At 38.9% G+C, this 18,921-nt stretch overlaps 2 protein-coding genes across 4 annotated transcripts in view; both read left to right on the top strand.

Moving 5' to 3' along the window:
• Positions 1–108: 108 nt before the first annotated feature.
• gpx4a (glutathione peroxidase 4a) lies at positions 109–5,629 on the top strand. 2 transcript variants are annotated; one of them, XM_048165154.1, is made up of 7 exons: positions 109–258; positions 1,396–1,490; positions 3,022–3,166; positions 3,248–3,399; positions 4,899–4,923; positions 5,059–5,118; positions 5,269–5,629. In XM_048165154.1, exons 1-7 carry the CDS (start codon positions 193–195, stop codon positions 5,299–5,301), a joined length of 576 nt encoding a protein of 191 aa, XP_048021111.1. In that variant the 5' UTR covers positions 109–192; the 3' UTR covers positions 5,302–5,629. The 2 variants fall into 2 exon arrangements, with proteins under 2 accessions (XP_048021111.1, XP_048021120.1); XM_048165163.1 differs by lacking the exon at positions 109–258 and adding an exon at positions 1,063–1,223.
• Positions 5,630–6,590: 961 nt separating this feature from the next.
• pip5k1ca (phosphatidylinositol-4-phosphate 5-kinase, type I, gamma a) overlaps positions 6,591–18,921 on the top strand; it is a 34,398-nt gene continuing 22,067 nt past the window's right edge. For both annotated transcript variants that reach the window (XM_048165032.1, XM_048165026.1), the window contains exon 1: positions 6,591–6,923. In XM_048165032.1, the coding sequence (XP_048020989.1) occupies positions 6,812–6,923 (112 nt within the window). In that variant the 5' untranslated portion in view covers positions 6,591–6,811. The remainder of the gene's footprint in view (positions 6,924–18,921) is intronic.

Genomic DNA, 18,921 nt, shown 5'->3' with positions numbered 1-18,921 from the left:
TTATTAGTATACTGGAGTTCATTGCAATTTTATGTGTCCTCTTATTTGACGTTCGGATCATTACGAATCAGACTTCGAAGGAGTCGTTCTGTGAACTGGTGCAACCAATTCAATGAAGAGAACCAACTCAAAGGAACGATTCATTTAAAAGTTGTGCATCATACTGGACTTTGCAAAGCGAAAAGAACAAAAATGGGTTTTATCCATCGCGTCTTGCTGTTCGGGGCTTTATCGAGCAGTGGGATCATTGGTGCAATGGTATTGTAAAGTTAAATTCTTCTGTAGCTTACATTTGCTAATCTGAACCATATTACGTAATCGGGTAAATAGGAGGTTATGTGCTGCATAATTACGGGGGTTTTGTAAATGTTTTATCATCAGTACGCACACAATCAGTCCTATTGTGCAAGATAAGAGTCTAGTTTCACTGTATTTAGGTCTTTAGTCTTTGTGCCAGTTACCCTTGTCTGTTATTTAAATAATGCGCAATAACAACAATACTAGTATCTTATAATCAAATTGTAATATTCACAATATATCGAGATATAAAATAAATAGGCTATTATTAACAGAACATCATGTCCAAAGAATATTACACAACCTTGGTGCATGTCTAAAAATACCAATAACATATGCCAAAGTACTTTTTTTGTTAGTGTTAATATATTCATGCCTATTTTATTGCAATAAATGTGAGTCATAACATTATTTTATTTATTTTAGCCTATTATATCCCTGCAGCGTGAATCCATCCCTGAAGGCAGTGTCTAAGTCAATATCCATAAGAAATATCATATGTTTACTATTCTACTACATTTGCAAAATAGTATAATTTATATAATGCATGCATCAGTGATTATCTAGTATAGGACCAAGTGCCAACACGCACATCAAGCTATTGGCTTTCTCTTGTTGTGTAAGATTTGATGACCTTTGACCTCAAAAGGATTTATCATCAAATTCCCTGCATTTTGATAAGCTACAGGCATGTGGTCAGCAAAAATTCAGCCTATAAGGAAGAAACAGCCCCCTTGTCTAGTTAATATTTATTTGGAGCCCTACATATGGGGGGTTTCAGTGTTCTGGGTGTTTCGTGAACATAAGGTACTTAGCAAGAGGATTTGATCGAACACGCTGCCTGCCATTTCAGTAGTTAGTACTGAAAGGCAGCCATGCGTTTTTTAGGCTCTGCTGTCGTTTTCTCCCTAGTGTTGCAGACAATGGTAAGAATGGTTTTTGATGTGTATGAATGTGAACACTGGATTAACAGGTTTTCAGTTGAAGTTGGAATTTAAATACTCAGATTTGTATATTTAATTTTTGTTTGAGGGTGTTACGTGTGTAAATATATTCAAATATATCATACTGTTTATGCCAGCTTGTTTTTTCTCTCAGTCTGGACCGCTAGAAGACTGGCAGACGGCCACATCCATTTATGACTTCACAGTCACGGATATAGATGGTAATGAAGTTTCCCTTGAAAAATACAGGTGAGAGATGGAAATCAGCATGTTAGAAGTACAACTGCTTTTTATTTCACCTCGAGGTGTAAAGCCTTTTTGTTCAAGACTGAAATAAACTACAGTGTACTTGCAGTCTGGAGGAGTCGATTCTAACTGATGAAAGTCAGAGACAGTCTGCAGTTTTTGGGCAATCAGAGTTGACATGTTTCTATGAAAGCCCATTTCTGCCAAATAAGAGGAAAACTCAACTGATAAAAACTGCTTTGGTAAATCATAAAAATGAGATCAAGTCGTTAATATATTAAAAATTTGAAATTATGAGATAGAGTTGAAATTGACAAAAATCACAAGTTTGACATATTAAGTCATAAATATGATATAAAAATAGAAATAGCGAGATGAAAAGTCAAAATTATGGGTAACACTTGACAATAAGGTTTCATTAGTTAACTACTTCAGTTAGCATGAACTAAGAATGAACAATACTTATACAGCATTTATGAATCTTTGTTAATGTTAATTTCAACATTTACTAATACATGATTCAAATTTGTTAACATTATTTAAAGGTGCTAAAGAGGATGTTTTGTTTTATACATTTTTGCAATATTACTTGAAATTGTCTTTACTAAATGATAAAAGATTATTTATTAGGTGCACTGAAAGGAATAATATTAATATACATCATCTGTGCACGAGGTAGGGCCTTAAAAACATCAGCCAATCGTTTACGCGATCATCGCGTAAACGATTGGCCCTCTGGCTTGTCAATCACTGCCGTGACGTTCCTTGTGAGAGACGAGTGCGGCTGCGCACTCCAGTAACTTTCCACACTCCACAGGCGCCGCATGCAATGTTTTTGTCAGGAGACAGGAGTAACAACTGCAGATTATGAGTTACCTGCGGCGAGTCCGACATAATGAATCCACTAACACGACACAGCGAATGCCGGTGGTAAACACTCGTGTTCCAATACTTGTTCATGAGTTTTGGGAGGCGTTCCCTCGAAATGAGCTGTGAAGGAGGGGGGTTGTTCTTACGCATGCGCTCATTTCAAAAACTCATTAACAGTCTTTGGTTTCTCAGTCGACGAAAAGATCCTCTTTAGCACCTTTAATGCACTGTGAACTAACATGAACAATCAATGAACTGCTGTATTTTTATTAACTAACATTAACAAAGATTAATAAACACAGTAACAAATGGATGTTTTTTTGTTTTGTTTTTGTTTTTATAAATGTGGCGAAAATAGGCTTCCATAAATTTCACAGAAAATCACATAGTGTATGATGGGCACAGACTCTGATTTTCTATCCACTTGGAGGATATCAAACAAGTTACATGTTCTGAGTCAGTTTTAAAACAAATACTGTTTTCATTCATCATGCTTATCTTAGCAATGAGGCGTATGTTTCTGCGTGAGTTTGCTCGAAACAACTTGAAAGTCTGGTAGTTACAGATGTTATAGTATTCTCAGTTGTTTAGTGTATGATGTGTCTTTCCTTTTGCGTCACTGATTTTGTAACACTAATAAAATCCCATTTACTGTATATTTCAGGGGAAAAGTTGTCATCATCACAAATGTTGCCTCAAAGTGAGGCAAAACCCCAGTAAACTACTCTCAGTTTGCAGAAATGCACGCCAAGTACACTGAGAAAGGTTTACACATCCTGGCCTTCCCATCCAACCAGTTTGGACGTCAGGTACGTATGGGGAGCAAAAACGTTTTTAACACTCTTAAATTGAATCGGTTCCATATAATCCAATAATATGTTTTTGTCCAGGAACCCGGAACCAATTCCCAAATCAAAGAATTCGCCAAGTCTTACAAAGCAGAGTTTGATATGTTCAGTAAGATTGACGTGAACGGCGACACTGCGCATCCTCTGTGGAAGTGGCTGAAGGAACAACCCAATGGAAAAGGATTCTTTGGAAAGTGAGTTGCCAGATAGTTGACTTGTAAATTATGTGTAAATAAATTCTTATTTGATATCATTCAAGGGATAGTCCAGCCAAAAATTGAAAATTATGTCTTATTTAGACACAGTTTTGGTTCCCATTGACTTTCATTGTTTTTTTTTTTTGTTTTTTTTTTGTTCATACAATAGAAGTCAATGGGAACTTAAACTGTTTGGTTACCAACTTACCAAAAGAAGAAAATCTTCTTTTATGTTCAGTGACATTAGGGCATGTAAATAGTGATAGAATTTCTGTCGTGACAACTCTCGGAAAAGAGGTTAGCATGGTAATAGATATGACATTGTTAATATATTTGGACGAAATAGATCTGCTACGCTGCTGCTGCAGAACAAGTACAGAGACTTGCTACTGCCAAAATATACACTGACATACTGCTGTGAGCATGTAAGACATGCTGCTGCTGCACAAATAGCTTACATGAAATTACCTGTAGCAGATCTGTACAGGTGGAGCTGGGGAAGGTGGAGGGCTTTAGAGGAAATCTGTAAGCGTGCTGCAAACTGCTACAGCAAACACTGAACTACTATTTAAATGTTGAGCTGCAGATGCATCACGAACCAATCAGCTTGTGCTGTTAACGATGTAATTGTCATCAGGTTGCGTTAAAGGGTTAGTTCACCCAAAAATGAAAATAATGTCATTTATTACTCACCCTCATGCCATTCTACACCCGTAAGACCTTCGTTGATTTTCGGAACACAAATTAAGATATTTTTGTTGAAATCCGATGGCTCAGTGAGGCCTGCATAGCCAGCAATGACATTTCCTCTCTCAAGATCCATAAAGGTACTAAAAACATATATAAATCAGTTCATGTGAGTACAGTGGTTCAATATTAATATTATAAAGCGACGAGAATATTTTTGGTGCGCCAAAAAAAACAAAATAATGACTTACATAGTGATGGCCGATTTCAAAACACTGCTTCATGAAGCTTCGGAGCGTTATGAATCAGCGTATCGATTCGGATTGCGTGTCAAACTGCCAAAACTGCTGAAATCACGTGACTTTTGATGCTCCGAACTGCAGATTCGACACACTGATTCATAACGCTCCGAAGCAGTGTTTTGAAATCGGCCATCACTATATAAGTTGTTATTTTGTTTTGTTTTTTTGGTGCACCAAAAATATTCTCGTCGCTTTATAATATTAATATTGAACCACTGAACTCACATGAACTGATTTAAATATGTTTTTAGTACATTAATGGATCTTGAGAGAGGAAGTGTCATTGCTGGCTATGGAGGCCTCACTGAGTCATCGGATTTCAACTAAAATATCTTAATTTGTGTTCCGAAGATCAATGAAGGTCTTACGGGTGTGGAACGGCATGAGGGTGAGTAATAAATGACAGTATTTTCATTTTTGGGTGAACTATTCCTTTAAAACAGCTGATGCACTCTAAAAAAATTATATTTAGATGTCTATTGACTGTTGTTTTTATTCCATTTATAGTAGCATCAAATGGAATTTCACAAAGGTACGTGCATTTTGCCTTTTAATTATGTTAATTAAAAGCCTTTTATGAGTTAAATCTTGTTTTTTAAATAGTTAAATATTTTGTGGCTTCATTAAAATAAGTCCTTTAAATCAATATTTTGGGTTTTATTTTCAGTTCCTTATTAACCGTGAAGGCCAGGTTGTGAAGAGATATTCTCCACTGCAGGATCCAAGCGTACGTTGTTTAGATTCTACTAATCTTTGATTGTATTTCAGTCTGGATTGAGTCATAATCTAGGTCATGTTAGTGATTAGCTACAGTATCTAAATGTCACAGTGATATTGGCACAAAATATGTCATTTTTATCAGATATTTCTCTTTTAGGTGGTGGAAAAGGATCTGCCTAAATATCTCTAAGGAGCATAATTAGCTGACTGTCAAATGACCCCACGCTGCCCTGCCGCCCCTCTTCATTCTCCCCGACTGACAGCTGGGTGTCAGTGATGTCGTCTCACGGACTAATGATGGTTTGTTTCAAAACCCGTCTTGAGGAAAAAACAGACCTGATGCATTTGGCGTGCAACCCCTCCTGAGAGCATCATCTCTGAGCCGTCAGTCTGGAGAGAGACCCCCGTCCTTCTACTGCCCCTGTGCTTTTACATGAAATAATGTACATTTCTTCAGCACTAAACATGTTGTCATGGTGTAACATTTCTTAATAAATGCAAAGACACTGATTTTAAAATTTGTGGATGTTTTTTGTTGGTTTTGGTGAGCCAGTGTTGTTTTAATAACATTGAGATACAATTATTTTGTTAGTTTATTAGTATATTTTTACTATTTTTGTATTTTCAGTAGTTAGTTTAGTTAACTATAATAACCCTGCAGTAAGCTTGAATAAGCTTTATTTTATGTACGATTGCCTAGGAAAACTGAAAAGCCATCATCTGAGGTAAAGATTCTCTAATATAGTCTTATAATATTATAATATATATATAATATTATAATACTAAAGATCATTTAAGAGATTTACAATAATATTTGTATTATATACGCTAACTGCTTCATTTAATGCAAATGGAGAATTCACTGAACACTATTATTGCTGTTTGTTCAATTAATATTTTGTATTAACAACCATAACAGTGAAAACAACGCTGATGGAATATTATTATATTATTTTATATTATATTATATATTTAAATATATGGTAAATAATTTAACACATTTTAATTGTATCTTTTTTTTAGCCTTTTCTCTTGCATGCTTTATGAATTATAAAGATTCGCCAACAGAGGGCAGCAGCAGCCTCATCAAAACACCCAGCAGAAGTGTGATTCATTCTTACGAATCGATTCATTTGGTTCGCCTCAATGAACCAGTTCAAACGTTCAACTATGTTTCGAGCAATCCTTTTCTCAAAAAGTCCGCTGTTTATCACTAAGATTTTTTTTAGATATCGTGTCAGAAGTTGTTTTCTAATTTCTGTCAAAAATATATTTTTCGTCAAAATACCACATTAGTTACAGCTAATGCTGTAAAACTCAAATAATCAGTGTAAAAGCTTTCAGAATATCTCATAATTTCTTTCTTAATTTCTAGTACCAAGTTACCACATCTGCTGACAGACAAACAGCAAATCCAGTCCAAAACGGTTTGTTAGAGGCTTTTCGAATCAGTTCATTTGAACCATTCAGTCTGTTCAAACCAATGATTCGTTCGCGAATCGAACATCCCAATCCTGTGCATGACAGCTCAGAGGAGAGGAGGACCACGACGCTCAGGAACAGTCCCCAATCTCCCACATTATCTTCTGTCAGCTAGTCAGATCCATATAGATTAGACGGCAAAGCGGTGTATTGTTTGAAATATTCGCTATCATCGGTTGGCAGCGCTCTCGCTCGGAGGATTCATCCCGGGATTTTGAATGGAAGCGGAGGCTGAAGGGGCGGCCAGCCTGTCTGAGGCCGGGGATGGGAGTCCGTTATCCGGGGCAACAGCATCCGAGGACACAGAGACGATGGACGGCGGGGACGCGGGTAACTAACCACTCGGGGTTTGATTGGATAGACGGGTTAAAAAGATTTCAGTTCATGCAATCTCATCTGTTTGATTCATAGGTGGCTGGGATGCACATGGATAGAGCTAGCAAGACTAGCATTCATGCATGGATAAGGGACACTGATGCATGTGATATATCATCCCTGCATCAGATTATTAGGATTCACGTGCAGCCAGAGAGAGAGTCATAGTGTGTGCAATTATAACAGGCTATATAGTTTTATGGGCATGTTGTCAGGGTGGATGGTTTGATATTACGAGTAAAAACCAGAATCAGCTCGCTAGTCATCAGCATAGCAGGGACTCTGGGTAGATGACAGATGGGATGATGGGGGTTTCAGGTGAGAAATAGGGTAAAGGGTTGTATTGCATATGTTTAGAATAAATGCCATAAAATGTTTATTGCATATGTAAATTTGAATGCACTAAAGGTGTTTTTGTAGACTAAATGGCATTTTTTTATTGAATGATTTATTAATGTCCCTTTTCTTCTTTAATGTATTTGAGTGTGCACAATTGCTTAGTATGTCTTAGAAAAAAATTATAACTCTTAGAAAAAAAAGTACTGTGCTGTTACCATGGTGCAATGATGGTAAACTGATATTTAGCTGTTCTTTTTTCAAAATTATTTTATCAAATATATATATAATTGGCCTTTTGTACAATACAATTCAGATTTTCAATTGTTCCTTTTTGATCAGTGACTTAGAAATAGTGCACAATCTTAAATATTTCTTATTAATTTGTCTTTTTGTTTAACATTTTTTAAAATCCTAAAACTTTGTTTCTTCAAGGTTTAAATTCCACTGTTTACCATGGTGTATTAGCACACACACTCACACAAATCCTTGTTGAGCCTTGCACTTGGTTCAATCTGATAATTTCAGATTTTCACTTTTATATCAGAATTACTTTCTATCAGAACAAATACACTCTTGTTTATGGCTCTAAGAGAATGTGCTATTTTTTTTCTTGGTTCCCCATTTGTTTTTCTGGTGTTAATAAGTCACGTATGTGTGTGTGAGGTGACAATGAGTGCGTTCACATGCACAACATGCAGATAACCATCAAAAATCACCTCATTCTGTAAACCCAGAAAGGAAAGAAAGCTGCATTTTAAATGATCAGTTATTTCTCTGCTTTTAACATCAATATGTAAACAGATATACACACAAAACAAGGCATTCTTGGGTTATTAAACATAATCAGTGTAAGACTGTGCTTGTAAACACAAAATGAGTCTTATTGAAGAGCACAAAATGTGATCTGCTCCATAAAGTGCCTATGTTCAGTAGTATGTACTTAAGATTGACCTTTCTCCAGCTCATTGTTGACAAGATTTGTTCTTTTGCGTATTTGTTGAAGCTTCGCAAACTACATTGTGGTTACTGTTTTTCAAAGACATAAATGTCAACACAATTGGCTCATAGTAAATGTCACATACTCTCTTGTAGTCTCATCATCTACTCTTTAATTGCTAAAACTTAATCCAAACACTCCCTGAATTCCCCTGGCGTCTCCTGCCTCGGCATCCTCCTGTTTTCATTGGTTTGCTCCCTGGCGTCTCTCCCGTGTAGATATGTGTGGGAAAACATGCTGACTGTTGAGCACGCAATCACGTGACACGTGTTTATGGGGTCTCACGATGGCCTGTGAGTCATTTTCTCACCTGAAGTGACATGGCCGCACTCATCCACCCTTGTTTTTGGGGTTTTTATGTTTTGTTCCTAAAATCAGATTAAATTTGGGTGAGTCACAGGTTTTAATAGAGTTCTTTAACAATGTTTATGTCCAAAAATGTCACTACCTCTCAACAGAATGGAATGAAATGTTTACATTTACACTTAAATTTATTCATTTTTCTAAAGATTTGCTTTAAGTGAGTGTTAGATGATGGCAAAAGTAATCTAAATGTCAATATAGGGGAAATAATGCACAGTTGAATATCCAAATTTTATATTCAACTGTGCATTAACTGTGTATTATCGGCCGATAACCAATATGATAACCAATATTGGTCACAATATGACCAATTAGAAATATAGAATATAAAAACATTTGCACTACCAACCAGTGTGTTTATGATTATGATAATAAATTAAAATAATATGATAACAAAACACCAGTGCGCAATATCAAGCAGCATAACAGACTGTTTTTGTACAGCTGAAATGACTGGAAGCCTCACACATTCAGGTTAAAATTGCCGCATTTGCTTTTACATAAAAATGTAATTCAGTTATAGTTTTTTTCAAAGCTTCAAGTATGAGCATTAATAATACTCTTTGCATGTGGTAATATAATTATTGCTCTTGTTTCAACCCATGAATGATAAATATCTGTGTTGCTGTTCTGTTCAGTGGCCGTCTCGCTCGGCTCATTAAGAACTGATGAAGGCCGAGATAGGAAAAGATCTTTATTGTAAATTAATTATAAAACAGTTTTAAGGTTATTACCGCCAAATGGACCATCTTAAGCACCACTTCATTATTGTCATGTGGTGGTAAATGTACACAATTAATGCATCTGTGAAATGGATTTCTCGGTTTATACAAATAACATCCCATGAGATGCATTTATAATCAAACCATAGGCGATACTCAAAGCTATAATAGTGTTGTGCTCGCTGATATAGTTTCGCGAACGGCAGGTCTGTCTGCACACTCCATCTATTTCCTCAACTCGTGTTATTCTAATAGCTCAGACTGCTGGGAGTTTTCAAGCTCCGGTGGGAAATGGAAAACAAGCAAGAATTGCATAATGGTTTCTCTCTGTATTCCTTTCCCCCCTCCTCTCGCTCATGCCCCGAAGAGGATGGAGCTTTTTATAGGCCTGTGGACCAGACAACAGTATTGGAAGACATTCAATCCCATTGGCACCTCAGAAGGAGTAGGGGGTCTTTTATGAGAGGATACGGAGTCCTCCATTGACGTATTTGTGTTTAAGGCATCGTAACCAACCATTGTTTACGAAGAGTTACCGTATGTACAATCAGATAGAGCTGTCTAATCATTCACATGAACAGCAATTGTAACTCGTTCCCAGAATGTTGCCAAATAGTTGCTAAAGTGTTTTAGCATGTTGTTGCATCGTTGCTGCAAAATAAGGTTTCCAAAAGGGGTGTTCCCTTTCGAGGGAACTTGCACTGCGTCGAAGATGCTGTGGGAACGCTTGGCGTGTTTGCGTCATGAATCACAAGTGAAATCAGTACAATGATGTGACGAGAGCTCAGAAGCTGGTAACATCACGACCAAGAAACTATAAAGCATGCCCAAACAGTGCAGTGCTAGCTTCTGTATCTTCAGTAAGAGCTATATGTGAAATCTTATATTATTACATGGCAAGCAGACAGCAGTTAAGGTTTTGTGTTCCTCCCTGCCCACGTTACATCACGGGTGGAGATACATAAAATCGTTGCGTTGTTTGTTTGGGAGCGGAGCATGCACAATCAGTGCCCGAGGGTGCTGGCTGTGCAGACTGTGAACAGCTTCCACTATGGACACTCCACTCCTGCCTGGCGCTCTTTGAGAAGAGCACTCAGGCTCCCATTCTCCTGGGTTCGGGTCCCACTGCTGCCGAGGCACAGCGGTGATCTAGATCCTGGAGATAGCAAATGGATTTATCAGAGGGGTTAGAAAGGGGCCCAGCCCTATCTCTGCCCTCACCTGATAGATCCATTGCCTTCTCTCAGTGTCAGGAAGTACACTTTGCAGTTCCTTCCGCACTGAGTGAGGGACCAGTGCTGCAGATGTCTAGCTCTGAGGAGTTGAAAATCGAAAGCATCGAGGCAGAAGATGTTGAGGAGTCGCCACCTCACTCTCCTGCATATGAGGAACTGGTTGAGGTTATGATCATGGAAGAGACCAGTCTCCTATAGAATACATAGTGCACAAACTGCTCACTATTCCATTATAGTTGGCCATAATGAACATGGATATGGGGCAATGCCTAAGGTGGAAGAGACGCTAGTCAGCTATCACTCCCCTCAGACTGCATCATCCCTAAAGGCCCTGACACTGCCCACCAAGCCAGTCAGAAACGGCCAGGTTCATCGGTCATGCTATGACAGCCCTGGTGGCCATGGAGAGGCACTTATGGTTGAATTTAAGCACCATTAAAGAAAAAGATAAGAGCTTCCTTATAGACACCCTGCTATCACCCCCTAGCCTCTTTGGCAATGCTGTCAACACAGTTGTCAAGAGGTTCCAGGAGACCAGTAAGCAGGCAGCACTTTCACCACCGCGTCTACAAGGCATACACATTTGGAACTACACCGATGATTTGTTGATATAAGCTCAGTCACATTAGCTAGCAGTTTGGCATAGAGATGTCGTTCTCGCTCGCATGGAAAGATTTGGGTTGAGGTTGAACGGCAAAAAGAGTGTGCTTTCTCCAGCTCAGAGGACAACTTTTATAGGCGTGGTATGGGATTCGACTACAATGCAGGTAGTGTTGCACTTATTGAGTCATTCCTGTCAGCAGTAAACTGAATAAAGCTAGGGTAGTCACTCACTGTGAAACAGTTTCAGAGACTGTTGGGTCTGATGGCAGCAGCATCCAGTGTGATACCTTTTGGCCTGCTGTACATGAGACCCTTACAGTGGTGGCTCGGGACCAGGGGGCTTTCCCCGAGGAGCAGTCCTTTTCAAATGATCAAGGTCATGCAGCGATGCTTACGTGCCTTGGTAATGTGGAAGAAACCCGGGTTCCTATCCCAAGGCCCCGCGCTGGGAGCTCTTTGTCATCATGAGATGATAACAATGGATGCTTCTCTCACGGGATAGAGAGCAATCCTAGAAGGTCGCTCAACTCAAGGTCTGTGGAGGGGACGCTATCTTTCCTGGCAAATCAACTTTCTGGAAATGATGGCTGTCTTTCTGGCACTCAAGAACTTCCTCCCAGACCTCAGGGGCCACCATGTGCTTATCCGCTCAGAGAACACATCGGTGGTCACCTACATAAATCACCAGGGTGGTTTGCACTTGCGTTCACTTTGCAAACTGGCGTACCAAATCCTCCTGTGGTCCCAGGGGAAGCTGCTTTCACTCAGGGCAGCCTTTATCCCTGGGTGCCAAAACCAGGGAGCAGACATCCTGTCTAGGCAGGGGCTGAGGCCCGGGGAATGGAGGCTCCACCCCGACGTCATAGAGAAGATATGGAGGGTGATCAGCCAGGCTCAAGTGGATGCATTTTGAGAAACGTCTCACTGTCCACTTTGGTTCTCCCTTCCACATCCAGCTCCTCTTGGACTGGATACTATGGTTCAAACATGGCTGAGGCTACATCTGTATCGCTCTGCTCCCGGGAGTTCTGGAGAGAGTTTGCAGAGACAACGTCTGTCTCATCTTGATAGCCCCGGGGTGGCCAGGCAGGGTATGGTTTTTGGATCTTGTGTCTCTCCTCGACGGCCCTCCTAGGGAGATTCTGGTCAGAAGGGACCTACTGTCTCAGGCAGGGGATCAATACTTCATCCCCGCCCAGAACTATGGAAACTGTGGGCTTGGCCTCTGAGGGGCCAGCTGATAGATTCTGGTCTCTCAACTGAGGTTGCTGAGACCATCCTCCACTCCAGAGCTCCCTCCACAAGGAAATTGTATGCCCTGAAGTGGAGAGCCTTCACTTCTTGGTGCAGTGGTAGTCAGCTGGACTCACTTCCAGGTGCCGGCTTGGGACTTGTGCTACAAGGCATGTCCCTGACTCCCTTTCAGCCTACTGAAGAGGTTCCAGTCAAGTATTTGACTGTTCCTCTTAGCTATCACTTCTCTAAAAAGGATAGGAGATCTGTAAGCTCTTTCGTTTGCCTCTTCAAGCTTGGAATTTGCACCCGGCATGGTAAAGACGTTCCTTCACCCTAGGCCAGGGTACATTCCTAAGGTCCCCACTAATGTGGCTAGATCTATTGTGCTGCAAGTCTTCTGTCCTCCTCCCTTCAGGGATCCAGACCAGACACGTAATAATCTGCTGTGCCCAGTTCGGTCATTAGATGCTTATGCTCACAGAGCTGCCCTGTGGCGTAAATCTGAACAACTTTTTGTCTGTTTTTGGTCCCCTAACAAAGGGTCCCCAGCATCTAAGCAGAGTATGAGCAAGTGGATAGTCTAGGCTATCTCTATTGATTATGAGTCAGCCGGACAACCTTCCCCTTCCCAGGCCCACTCTACTAGGAGTATGGCTGTCTCTAAAGCTCTCTTGTCAGGAGATTTGCTTCAAGATGTTTGTGCTGCGGCAGGCTGGTCCTCACTGCACACATTCGTGAGGTTCTACGAACTGGACGTAAGATCTACACTAGAGGCTTGGGTGCTCTCGTCCTAGTGCTTTTACGATTTCACACTAGACAGGCACTTGCCAATATGGCGGCATGGGTATAAGCGTTCCCACTGTAAGAGGGAACGAGACGCTGCGTCACCCTGCCATACTTCAGGCCTGCTTGTCAGCAACTAACTTGAGACTTTTAGAAGCTTGCGCTGTACTGTTTGGGCATGTTTTATAGTTTCCTGCCTCTGACGTCTCGTCACACCATTGAACTGATTGTTCACATGTGCTTCATGACGCAATCACACAGAACGTTCCCGCAGTACCTTCAACGCAGCGTCTCGTTCCCTTTTCAGGGAACCAAGGTTACATCCGTAACCAAGATGTATTGCAGTGATGCCATAGAAGAACCATTTTTGTTTTTAAAAATCTAAAAAACCTTTTTGTACTATAAAGAACGTTTTGTAGGATGGAAAGGTTCCATGAATGTTAAAGGTTCTTCATGGAACCACTGATGCCCATAAACAGTGCTGGGTAGTAACTGATTATATGTAATCTGGATTACGTAATCAGATTCCTAAAATATAGTACTTGTTATTAAATTATATTACATTTTAAAATACTCGCAATCAGACTACAGTTATTAGTTGATTTTTTTGTTGATTACATTCAATGATTCTCTCTAATTCTTCTAATTTCTAAAATTCTTCTTCATTTTATCTTTTAAATTTTCCCTTCTAAAAAAGTCTATTGCTCATATATGTTCAGAAAGTCTTCTAGTTTTGTGGAATTGCACACACAAGAACAGCCACTAGTTAGGTGGCAATGATTACATGGAAAGTTGAGAGGCCACACAGCATAAACAAGTAAAATAGTTTTTTAGAAAGTGTTTTATTATGATTGTTTTATATTAAAATATTTTTCTTTTATAATTTAACATTTTTTAAGATTTAATTAATTATTATTTCTAAACCCCTTGCAGTTCCTACACAAACCCTAGTGTTTTAATGCACTTCATGTTGTTGATAACTAAGAGAGGAATTTTCTTTTTCCTTTGCATTTATATATCAATATGCTAAAAGATTATTTTATTCAATTCAATGTGATAAATGAGTTAGGTTAAAAGTAATCAGATTCAATTACCTAAAATGCGTAATGTAATAGATTACGTTACTAACTACAATTTTCATCATGTAATTTGTATTCAGTAATGGATTACAGTTTGTAAGCAATCATCCCAGCACTGCCAATAAAGGATCTTTATAAGCGTGTATGGTATTCCGTTTAGTTGCTTGGTGGTTTCTTTTTGGCGCAAAATCTTTTAGATTTTCTGGACCCTACATAAAACTTATGTTTCTTCTCCAATATAAGTCTGTGGGATATTTTTCACCCCTTTTATCATCTGGCATGTAAAAATAGTTTTTCTTCAGCTTTGATGCAAACACTATGTATGAGTACAACCAAGCGCACAGCCTTTCAAAGCAAACACCATTTGATAGAGTGCGTAAACACGTGGACTAGACTTATTGTCCAGTGTTTGTGTTATTTTATCCAGAAGTTATGAGCAATAGAAAAAATCTTGAACTTTGAATAATAGCATCTGTTGAATGGCTTGTTACTTGAATGAAATTTGCAAGAGGAACTCTCAAATCAGAAGTGAGCAATGAAAATGGTTTTGTGGCCTTACTGGTGGGTTTATAGTCTCTTGATTCCTTTGGTTTGCTTTATACAGTTCTGTTTTACAAGTTTATGAGCAGTTGTTCATATGTTGTCATGGTTTTACTTCCAGTATTTAGATTTTTGCTATCATACCACATGATATCATTCACCCATAGTAGCATTTCTATATGCTAAGTCCTTGGTAAATTTAGTCTCATATAATGAATGTTAGCTTGAGGTGTCAGGTGACACCTCGAAGGTTCTGTCATCAAGTTCTTCATTCCAAGTCAATTTTGAGCTGGCTGTGATCACACCTACCCAAAGCATGTGGAATTTCAGGAGGTGTTTTGCTAATTCATTAGCACTGGAGATGTATTGAGCTCTAACCCGTAAGTTTGTCAAGTTCATTATGGCTTGACGTAAGTTAGCTGAACATCATATCATAATAGAATAAGAATGCTATGTTGTTTACGTTGAGCCTTAAAGGGTTAGTTCATCCAAAAATGAAAATGGGTTAATAAAGGCCTTCTGAAGCAAAGCGATTGGTTTTCGTAAAAAAAAAAAAAAAATCCATATTTAAAACTTTATTAACTATAATAACTAGCTTCCAGCAGACATCCATACGCATTGATTTGCGGCGGAAGAGTAACCCCTGACCCGATGCATGACATAATGACAAGCGCGGAAGCGCAGAGGTTAAAGCAAAACAAAACACCGGTCACGAAATAAAAGTCTAAAAGAGAAGAGGAACTTGAGTTTGTTGCACAGGCCTATTTGTTTAAATCGTGAGAGGCGTCTAAGCTTACGCTACTCCTACATCCTGCGTCATGCATCACGTCACAGGTTACTCTTGAGGCGCAAGTTGACTTGTGCAGTCGACTTGTGTGACTAGAGCCGTGTGGATTACTTTTATGATGAATGGATGCACTTGTTTTGGCTTCAAAATTGGTGCCCCCATTCACCACCATTATAAAGCTTGGAAGAGCTAGGACATTTTTTAACTCGAATTGTATTCGTCTGAAAGAAGAAAGTCATATACACCTTGTATGGCTTGAGGGTGAATAAATCATGGGGTAAATTTCATTTTTGGGTGAACTATCCCTATAAGTAAGTAAGTATGGTATTTTAAGGTAATTTTTGAAAAGCTTTAGCTCTGTTTAACACAATTTACCTTGTTTCGCCAGATGTTTTATACAGAATTCCTTCCCAAAGTCAATTTCTGAACCTTGACATTTATAACCTCCTTTAACAGTTTATACATTTTGTGTGTTAAAGGTGCCCTAGATTATGTTTTTAAAAGATGTAATATAAGTCTAAGGTGTCCCCTGACTGTGTCTGTGAAGTTTCAGCTCAAAATACCCCATACATTTTTTTTTATTAATTTTTTTAACTGCCTATTTTGGGGCATCATTATAAACGCGCCGATTTATGCTGCGGCCCCTTTAAATCCTGTGCTCTCTGCCCACAGAGCTCGCGCTTGCCTTAAACAGTGCCGTAACAAAGTTTACACAGCTAATATAACCCTCAAAATGGATCTTTACAAAGTGTTCGTCATGCATGCGGCATGCATGCGGCGGATTATGTGAGTATTGTATACTGTTATATTGTTTACATTGATTCTGAATGAGTTTGAGGCTATGCTGCGTGGCTAAAGCAAACATTACACACTGTTGGAGAGATTTATAAAGAATGAAGTTGTGTTTATGCATTATACAGACTGCAAGTGTTTAAAAATGAAAATAGTGACGGCTCTTGTCTCCGTGAATACAGTAATAAACGATGGTAACTTTAACCACATTTAACAGTACATTAGCAACATGCTAACGAAACATTTAGAAAGACAATTTACAAATATCACTAAAAATATCATGATATCATGGATCATGTCAGTTATTATTGCTCCATCTGCCATTTTTCGCTGTTGTTCTTGCTTGCTTACCTAGTCTGTTGATTCAGACGTTGATCCAGACGTTTTGCCCTTGTCTAATGCCTTTCATAATGATAATGTTGGGAACATGGGCTGGCATATGCAAATATTGGGGGCGTACATCCCGACTGTTACGTAACAGTCGGTGTTATGTTGAGATTCGCCTGTTCATCGGAGGTCTTTTAAACAAATGAGATTTATATAAGAAGGAGGAAACAATGGAGTTTGAGACTCACTGTATGTCATTTCCATGTACTGAACTCTTGTTATTTAACTATCGCAAAATAAATTCAATTTTTCATTCGAGGGCACCTTTAAAGATGTAGCTTAGCGGTTAGTGCATACTGTATGCTCAGACACTGTCTCAAGTGGGCAGTCTGAATCTCAGTCATTTTCTGTCTTTTCTTCTGTACCTATAAATAAAAATAGAATTAAAAAACAAATTTTTGCTGGTCTAATGGTCTTTATTAGATGTGTGGTTGACCTTGGGTAGTGGAGTATAGCAGAAAACCTACAGCATGTTTGAGCGCACCAGCTTGAACTGAGGCCAAACCTAACATCAGCGAACAGGGTCTAGGAAAAAGCTCTTTTATGGAGAACCACAATGTTGCCCAAACAGTCCATAACAGTTTCAGGAGCCCACATTGACAGCTGGATCCAGAAATAACAGGAACTAACTTGGTCATGAGGCTTGTTGGTGTGGATGTACTATTTCAGAGGTGAAATGGAAAATTGATTTTGTTTGGGACATTGCAGTCTTTATGTTTTTTCTAACTTTGAGCTTCCAACTTCCTTCCATAGATGTCACAACAACAAATTTACCAAAAAACAGGAAGCTTGCTGGTGGAAAATCTAGCTGGTAATGAATTTCTAGCTGGTCCAAGTTAGCCATTAGCGCTGGTAACTGATATAACATCTTGGACTAGCAACAAACCAGCTTCCGGATGGTTATGTCATCTTAGCTTGTCTACCACCCAACCATCTTCACCAGATGGTGATGCAGATGGTTGCCAGCTGGAAACCTGCTGTCATTTTTCAAAATACAGTTATCAGCTTAAAAGTATAGTTCACCAAAAAATTATTTACTAATCATCTTCCCTTCAGGGTAGCTGGTATTCCTGAAACTGTATCAATGAGTCAACATGTCAAGAACTGATTCAGTCTGATTTGTGAATGAATCATTCTGAGTGGTTTCAAATGATTCATTGAAGATCGGACTCAAATCAAATCTTTAAACAATCAAAAGCTAATGTATTTAGGGCAGATGTTAAGATTTTCCCCTCAAGTTAGCTACTAATAATTTTGACTGGACCAAAAGTCAAGAACTAATTCATTCTGATTTGTGAACGAATTGTTTCGATTTTGTGAACCATTTCAAATGAATAATTGAAGATCTGACAAAAAAAAAAAAAAAATCTGTAGAATTTTACAATTGTAATGTCTTATTTTGATTTTTATTACCATATATTTTTATTTAGTAATAATAATTTAAAAAAATTATATATATAGCAATTTATACTCCCAAACCCAAAATCGTGCAGTCCTAATATGAACCACTTTTATGCTTTCCTTTTTGAAGCTTAAAACCTCCAGACTCATTCTTTGTAAAGGCATTGAATAGAATAAGCAGCATATCTCTCAAAATTTGTCCTTTTCTGTTCTATAAAAAAAGAAACTCATACAGGTTTGGAATGACATGAGGCTGAGTAAACGGGGGCAGAATATAAATTTTTGGGTTGACTTTTCCTTTAAGCTGTTTTTAGCTGGATTTTCCAGCATGCCCGTCATCTTCGTTTTGCTATTGCTTTCACACTGCATGGCTATGAGCTGCTCTGTCTAGCGGCCAATGCCCTATTTAGAGCAGCATGTGTCTGTTGATGCCACATGCATATGCAAACTCCGAGAAAGCTTGTTGACCTTGATTGGGATGCCATGGAAACCGAGGAACTGAATGGGAGCGTGTGCAGATGCATCTGGGGCAACTGTGGGGTGAGAAGCACAGCTCAAGGAATCCTGCCGTCATCTTCACATGGTGTATTTTCATCAAACCATCTTTGTCAACAAACATCCCAGTCGCCGTTGACAGCTGCTGCTGATGCTTGAGGGGCGGCATTGGAATATAAATGGAGACTGAATAA

The sequence above is a fragment of the Megalobrama amblycephala genome, linkage group LG2 (assembly GCF_018812025.1).
Source record: "Megalobrama amblycephala isolate DHTTF-2021 linkage group LG2, ASM1881202v1, whole genome shotgun sequence".
Classification (NCBI taxonomy): Eukaryota; Metazoa; Chordata; class Actinopteri; order Cypriniformes; family Xenocyprididae; genus Megalobrama; species Megalobrama amblycephala.
The sequence above is the reverse complement of the archived record's forward strand: the minus strand, read 5'-3'. Positions and strand labels throughout refer to the sequence as shown.